This window comes from Vipera ursinii (assembly GCF_947247035.1).
Source record: "Vipera ursinii genome assembly, chromosome: 3".
Classification (NCBI taxonomy): domain Eukaryota; kingdom Metazoa; phylum Chordata; class Lepidosauria; order Squamata; family Viperidae; genus Vipera; species Vipera ursinii.
The window spans coordinates 142,901,248-142,909,596 of NC_139516.1; the positions used below are offsets into that span (position 1 = coordinate 142,901,248).

The 8,349-nt window shown below is 42.5% G+C and overlaps 1 protein-coding gene across 1 annotated transcript in view; it reads right to left on the reverse strand.

The window, feature by feature from the left end:
- ECI2 (enoyl-CoA delta isomerase 2) overlaps window positions 1-353 on the reverse strand; it is a 30,908-nt gene extending 30,555 nt beyond the window's left edge. Inside the window, exon 1 of the mRNA XM_083358399.1 lies at window positions 252-353. Within this exon, the coding sequence (XP_083214525.1) occupies window positions 252-325 (74 nt within the window). The 5' untranslated portion in view covers window positions 326-353. The remainder of the gene's footprint in view (window positions 1-251) is intronic.
- Window positions 354-8,349: the final 7,996 nt, after the last annotated feature.

An 8,349-nucleotide genomic window follows, 5' to 3' on the forward strand; every position in this document is an offset into this window, starting at 1 on the left:
TAATCCCATATATTTGGAAAGCACCAATTCGGGGAAATCGGTTGGCATACAACGCACAGAATCCTAACACGGAAAGAAGCAACGGCGCTTAGCCGGCTGTGGTCTCTCTCCCGAGGAAGAAAACAGAAATAAATACTCGGGCGCGGCTTCTTCTTGGGGGGGGGGGGGCAACTCATCCGCTTGAGACCCCCTTTCTCTCCCCTCCCGCTCCCCTTTAGGGAGCCCTGCCGGCCTCTGGGAACCGCTCTCACCTGATCCCACAAAGCGAGCTGCAAAAACGCAGCGGTTTCGGCCTCAAGAACTTAAGGACGGTAGGTCGGAACATGCCCCGAAAGTCACCCAAAGAAACTCCGCCTCCGACTCCCTCGGGCGAATAAGCCGAGCCGAGGCTCGCGGATTTAGAGAGCGGCCAAGCCCGCGACGGGACGTCGTCGTCGTCGCTCCTCCCACTGCTGGGGGGGAGGTGGAGCTAGGGAAGAGAAGGGGCGGGGCTTCCGGGGAGTACCATGGCGGCTCTCCCGGATTACGCGGGACAATTGCGTGAGGCTTGGCGCGCCCGCTAGAGGGGAAACGGGGCAGAGCAGGAGGTGGAAACGGCGGCGGCGGCGGTGGCGGCGGATCTAGGGCAGCGTTTCCCAACCTTAGGAACTTGAAGATGCGTGGACTTCAACTCCCAGAATTCCCCAGCCAGCATAGCTGGCTGGGGAATTCTGGGAGTTGAAGTCCACGCATCTTCAAGTTCCTAAGGTTGGGAAACGCTGATCTAGGGAGCCGGGAAATAAGCAAAGGTCTATGTAAAATCTGGACGGATGACGTAGCTCGCTTCTTCCTAAAGGTTTTGTAGTTATTTTGTCAGTTCGAATGTGCTGACTTCCATCTGCTGGTCCTGTTCATGTTTGAGCGAAGCGCTCTAGAAATCTGGGGGGGGAGGGGTCCTTGGTGCTCTCTGGAACTTGGTTGCAGTTGACACGTGTTTCATTGCCCAGTTGGATTAACGCCATCGGTTCTAGTTGGGTAATGAAACGTGTGTGTGTAAGTAAACAATCAAGCTCAAGAGAGCACCAAGGATTCTGCTGTTCAGCCCCGAGTTACCGATTTCCTCTTCCATGGACTTTTTAGCAGTCTTGACCAATTGCGTGCCCCACAGGCTACTGCCAAATTCTGAGTAGAAGCACGGGTTCCTAAGTTGGTGCTCTCCACATATATTGGGGGTTCAGTTCCCATAATCGTCTGCTGGCCTGGTCTGAAGATTAGAGGACAAAGATCAGCATTTGGAGTAGGTTGAGAATTGAGCATCCTACTCAGTTGACTACTGTAGACTGAGAACTTAACATTCCATTGTCTGTGGAGTTTTCTCTGTCATCCAGGTCATAGTTGTCCTAAAGATGCTTTTTTTATTGAAAAGTTTTACAATACATTTTTGAATACAAAAAAACCCCTCCTCCCCCTCCCCTCTCCCCAACCCCCCTCAACCCTCCCCCCTCCCCGACTTCCCAGAGCTGAATACAGGGTATAATAATACAAACAAGCATAAACTAAACTATGCTAACAACAATAATAAAACATCAAATTCTTTTTTTTATTGAAAAGTTTTTCAATACATTTTATCTTTAACAACCCTTCCCCACCCACCCCCTTCCCAGCCCTACCCAACCCTCCCCCTCCCCTTCCCCCCTCCCCGACTTCCCAGAGCTAAATACAAGGTATAAAAGTAAAAACAATCATAAACAACCATATGCTAACAACAATGAACTATTAAGTCTGTCGCACTTTAGCTCTTATAGAGTGACTACAAGCAATACAAATATCACATCAATACTTATTCAAATGCTAAATGAAACTTTTTAGTCCCATATTTATTCTGGATATAATCAATCCATTTTTTCCACTCCGTAATATAACGTTGTTGCGAATGGTCTTTCAAATAAGTCCATTCTTCTATAGTTGGCAGTTCCTCCTTCTTCCAATATTGACCTACTAAAAGTCTTGCTGCCGTAATTAAGTTCAACAACTTGGTGTCCACAACAGTAGTATCAGTAATTATGCCCAGTAAAAACAATTGCGGACAAAACTTTATCCTTTTCTTAAATATCTTTTGCATATTCCACCAAATTTTAATCCAAAAAGCTTTAACCTTTTTACAAGTCCACCATATATGAAAATACGTTGCATCCTCACAGCCACACCTCCAACATTTGGGCTGGCAGTTCGGATACATACTTGCTAATTTTTTAGGATCTAAGTGCCACCTATAAAACATTTTATAAAAATTATCTCTTAAATTTTGGGCCTGTGTAAATTTTACATTTCTAACCCAAATCTTTTCCCAAATGTCCATTGTTATAACTTCTTGAAAATTCTGGGCCCACTTTATCATACAATCTTTAACAAGTTCCATTTCTGAATCAATTTCAATCAATGCATTATATATCCTTTTTATATGTGCTTGACCTTGATCTCTAATTTGTTTTACCAAATTTTCATCAGTCATCGAGAAACCAACTTTCTGGTCCTCTTTCCATCTTGCCTGTAATTGCCCATACTGGAACCAAGTTTGTACACTCTTTTCTTCTTTTAAAATATATGGCTTTCATTGCCATACATTCCTTTCTAAACTTAAGATTTCCTTTTATGTAGTCTCATCATGTTTAAACCCCACATTTATATTTTCTATTGCATGTTTAGTTATTGCCCAAATTGGTATCTTGTAATTTAACTTATGCCTATACTTTTTCCAAACTCGCAACAGAGCATACCTTAAAATATGTATCTTAAACACATTATCCACCTTCTTATCATACAATAAATATGCATGCCAACCAAATAACAAATCATGACCCTCAAGATTTAATAATCTCCCTTGTGTTAAATTAAACCAGTCACTTATCGATGACAAAGAAGCAGCCTCATAATATAATTTAAAATTATGCATTTTAAGACCGCCTCTTTCACACGTATCTTGCATTATCTTAAATTTAACTCGTGGCTTTTTCCCTGCCCAAACAAATTTATTAATTCCTTTTTGCCATTCCTCCAAATTTAAATCCTTTTTAAGTATAGGTATCATTTGAAATAAAAATAAAATTTTTGGCAAAACATTCATTTTCACTGCTGCAATTCTTCCCAATAAAGATAATTGTAATTTTTTTCAACTATCTAATTTGTTTTGTATTTTTCCCCATAACATTTCATAATTATTTTTATATAACTTTTATATATGCTAATAAGATGTCTGCCCTCACTTCTGTATTCTTCTCCTCAATGAGCTCAGCTAATTGCTGGGTTAATTGCTGGGACTGCTTTTTCAAAGCCTCTTGCAAAACATCCTGCAAATCTTTTATTGTCAAAGCTGGTGCGGGTGCAGGTGCCGGGGGGGGGGCATTAAAGCCTGTAAGGAAGATTGCTGAACTGACGAAGCCCCCACGCTTTTAGGAACTTTAGATGATTTGGCAGCCATTTTTGCCCACTCAATTCTGTTGCGCACTTTCACTTTTAAAAGTCTCCACAAAATCTACTGAGTTAAAAGTTCATATACTTGCTTTGACAACATTCTCCTGTACAGCTCTGCCTGCATCCAAGTAATCCAAGGTTCACTCTCGCTGGCAGGGATGGTTGCTGCGTCCTGCTCTGCTCCAAAGCCCTGGAGCAGAGGCGTCCCGAAGTCCAGAGCAAACTCAGGCTGCGGGGGGGCTCAATCCTTCAACCACCAGAGTTTGAACTCTGGCGGTCTGGGAGAGCTCTACCCCTGCCTGGGCGCTCACCCCATCCTCTTCTCCCAAGGAGCGGGCTTCCGAGCCGCCAAAACAGCTGATCGTCACTGTTTTTTGGCGGTTCTACGGAAACAACGGGGCTGACAGCCGAAATGGCTGCCGGCAACGGAGCCTTGCCACCCGGAAGCCCTAAAGATGCTTTTTCACCAGGCAACTGGACTTTCTTCTGGGTTTTTTTTTAAGATGTTTCGTCAAAGAGGCCATCTACGTCGAAATTGAACAGCCCTCTCTCAACATAGGGGAGGGATACAACATCATCTATCTCCAGTCTACAACACAGTCCTTTCAACAGTTCTAAGAAAGCTCCACACCCATTCGGATTATTCGGGTGACCCTGACGACACAGATAAGCCTCCAGGTGGCCTTAACAACTCTCTAAAATACGGGTGTCAAACTCAATTGTGTCGTGATACATTGTGACATGTTGCGATTTTTGCCTTTGTGGAGCTGGGGTGGGCGTGGCTTGCACATGACGCCTTCAGTCCGCGGGCTGCCAGTTTGACACCCCTGCTTTAAAAGAATGCAAATGACCAGCTGTCTAAAGAGTATAAATCCTTCCATTCCCCACTATCCAGTCAGAGCTGAAGAAGCTTCTTGGACAAGAAGCGAAACATCTTCAAAGAAAAACAAGAAAGTCCAGTTGCCACGTGAAAGAGCATCTTTGGATTAATACTCCATGGAGTAGACAGCCATGAGGCATCCTACTGTAACATTTATTCCGGTAAAAGTGTACATACGATGTTATATTCCTGGCTTCTCTGTAGAAAATCCAATTGAGTTAGAGGTGAGATGGCTGTGTGGTGATTTTAGTAGCAGGTATGTGCATCTGCTTGTATAATTAGCAAGATAGGAATGGGAATCTCTTATGATTCTGTGCATTTGGAAAGTTGCACAGGAAGGAGCTTTGATGTGAACAATGATTAGATTGGTGAATGAAACGTGCTAGACTGCTGTAGATTTTAATCTTAAAGAGTTGGGTAGCTACATAAATACATAAAATTGGCTGTATTAATGAGAGTCACTTTAATGTAGTGGTTAAGGATAGAAACTGGAAGTCTGTGAGTTCTGGTCCTGACTTAGGTGCAAAGCCAGCTAAGTAACCTTGGACCAGTCTCTTTCAGTCCTTGGAAGAAGGCTGTGGCAAATCATTTCTAAAAAAGACATGCCAAAAAAAAACTTCAGAGACATATCCAGGCACATACTAAAAGTTAAGACTGACTTGGAGGCATACATACTCCAATATATTCATTAGTTAAAATATTTAATACTTGAGTTTTGGCTCTGCAGAAAACTAATGAAACCCAAATGATAAAATGTGTTCGGTATATATAAGATGCAGAGTTTGGTTGATGGCATCGTTATTTACCTATCACCTCTCCCATCCTCCACTGGATGCTCACATTTTGGTTTTTATGGTACGTTATGGGGGAAAAATGGACTTATTTCTCTTCCTTTTGATATAGGCAACCTTTTGGTATAGGGTCTGATGTGGAATGATAGAAGAAAATCACTATTTAAAGTCTTTTTTGCATATTACGAGATACTTTAAATGGGCTGTATTGATAATCTCTGCATACATGTTTATGATTAATTCTACCAATGTTTACTAAATAAACCAACTATTAGATTGGTATAACATTGAGAAATTAAGGACATTGACAGATTTGACGCATTATGTTAAAAATAGTTTTAATGTCATAGCTTTTCAAAAAGGTTTTCAACTTTAATCATAACAAGACTAACCTTAGTTGAGGGGGATTCTGTGCTTCTTTGGTTATCCGTCTCCCAAACTCTTTGGCTATCCAGGTTCCAAACTCTGAAGGTCAGAACCAGCTGTTGTGATTCAGGGTCAGCCTGTGGGTTCGGCAGTTGGGTCGGACGACTCAGAGGAGGAGGGGGTGTTGAAGACCTTGCTGAGGGGGTTGAAGATCTTGCTGATGAGAGCCCTCAGCCAGGCCCCTCCCACTTGATCACCATGGAGACCCAGCTGTGTGAGCCTGACAGTGTGGATGAAGATGACCCACAGCTGGCCCTGTTCAAGGACACCCGAGCAGGAGGCAGTCAATTAGGAGTAAACAGAGGAAGGCAATGGGGCTTCTTGGAAGGAGGCAGAGAGAAGCCACGCCCTGAACTCTATATAAGGGGAATGTCTGGGAGGGCTGGTTTGCTGAAGGCAACCGCTCGGATGGTTCATGTTTCTTAAAGCTCCGGTTTCTTGGTTCGTGTCTTGTTTGTTTTTGTAGCTATAAATTTGGCAGGCGTAGTTCCAGCCTCTTGCCGTTTGTGGAGGGGTTGTCCCTGCCTTTTCTGCAGGGCCGGTAGCAGGCTGGTACAGAACACCAGCATTCTGAATTGTTTTCTCTTTCACTATATTTCTAAGTGGGTCAATGGATTTGTGTGTTGTGGGAACAACAATAAGGGTTCAGTTGACCCAATTAAGCAACCTCAGGGAGGTTAAATGTAATGCCAAAGCTCTTTGATTGAACTGATTCCACATAGCATGCTGTGATATGGAATCAACTGAACTGTGTTTTCATAATAGGTTTCCAGACAAAGGAGCTAGGAAGAAACACCAGCTGAAAAATAAAACAAGTCAACTGTAGAACTTATTTTCAAGATCTGATAGCACTGGATACAGCTTCCAGCATAATTGGCTGTAGTAGCTAAGTCTCACTTTCTGCTGCTTATCTGGAATAGGCAACTGATATCATGAAACTTGGTCAATATTGCTGCAGGAGCTCATGAAATTCTAAGCAGTTTGCAGAGAAAATGGAGAAGGGGCTCAGTCTGTGCGGCCAAAATGGTGGGTTTTGACAATCAATATGATTGTCTGTTACAGTATATATTGACTACATTTGTAGTTAAATGAATTGAGCCTGCAGTGGGAACAGGGACGTCCAGAATGGGCAATACTCACTGTTCAGGAATTGGTAAAGGCAATATGAAGAATATGGGGCATCTAACTGTTGTAATAAAGCCTTACCATTTGGCCCCATTCTGACATTAAAATCACAAGTCGAAGCAAAGTAAAATTGGGATGCTGCACTATTAGGTCACTGAGCCAAATTTCAAAACAGTCCCAATAATTATTAATTGGAGCTGTTCAGGGTTTATGAAAAATAGAAATTTTACCAGCTTGACTGGTAACAGGATGAGAGCAAGAATTCATTCATTAATGAGAGCAAGAATTCATATTACAGGTAGTCCTTGACTTACAACAGTTCATTTAGTGACCGTTCAGAGTTACAATGGCACATGGCAAAGTGACTTATAACTGTTTTTCACGCTCCTTGGTGGAGCAGGGAGCTAATGCCTCCTTAAGTAACACCAGCTGCCTGCAATTAGTGCAGGTTCGCATCCCACCAGGCTCAAGGTTGACTCAGCCTTCCATCCTTCAGAGGTAGGTAAAATGAGGACCCAGATTGTTGGGGGCAATTAAGCTGACTTTGTAATAATGCTGCTGGGGGGGCGCGAAAGCCCTAATAAGCAGGCATATACATAGGCTATTGCTAAGCACATTGGTTTGTGCTTAGATTATAAGCCGCCCTGAGTCTTCGGAGAAGGGCGGGATATAAATGGGATTTAAAAAAATAAAATAAATTGCAGCATTTCGATGGTCACATGATCAAAACTCAGATGCTTGACAACTGGTTCATATTTATGACTCTTGCAATGTCCCAGGGTCATGTGATCGCCTTTTGTGACCTTCTGACAAGCAAATTCAGTGGGGAAGCCAGAATCGCTGAACAACTTTGTTACTAATTTAACAACTGCAGTGATTCACTTAACAACTGTGAAAGGAAAGGTCATAAAATGGGGCAAAACTCACGGAACAAATGTCTCATTTAACAACAGATATGTGGAGCCCAACTGTGATTGTAAGCCAAGGACTAAGTTCAGCCAGATCAGGATATGCTTTGCATTTCTTAGGGGTCTCAGCAAGAAACAGCAGTGTCATGTCCACTGCTGAGTAAAATAGCGAGATCTTCTTTTAGCTCCTCCAGTCTCTGAAGAACAATGACTTATTCATTCTCGGACAGAAAGACAAAAGAACCCATGATATCAGTTTCTTTCATTAAAACTGAAGAAAGTGAAGGGTTAAGTCATTCACAAAAGCAGTCTGCTCTCAGCTGTCCAAGGACATCATCTTCAGGCAGAAAGGCCAGTTCTTATCCAAGTTTTTTTTTGCAAGATTACAGTTGGCAACATGCCCAGACCTGGAGAGACAGCTGAGGTGTAATTAGTATGTCTGAGAACTTGATTGGGGGAAAAAATGAAATAAAGCTAAATAATTTCTCATTTTAAGTAGCATAGATAGAACTGTGCATATATTAAATGAAAGCCAGCTGGTTGACCTTGGGCCAGTTGCTCTCTCTCAGCCCAACCGGGTGGAAAGTAGTAGTAGGAAGATGCATTAGATAGGCTTGCTGCCTTGTGTTATTTGTATAAATAATAAAATCTGAAGATAAATAAATAACACGTAAGTAAAACTGTACTCAGTCCATGGTTTTCAAGTTCACCTCAGAGAGAAATACGCAACAATAAGCTGAAGGAAAGGATTATTTTTCTGTAAGTATCC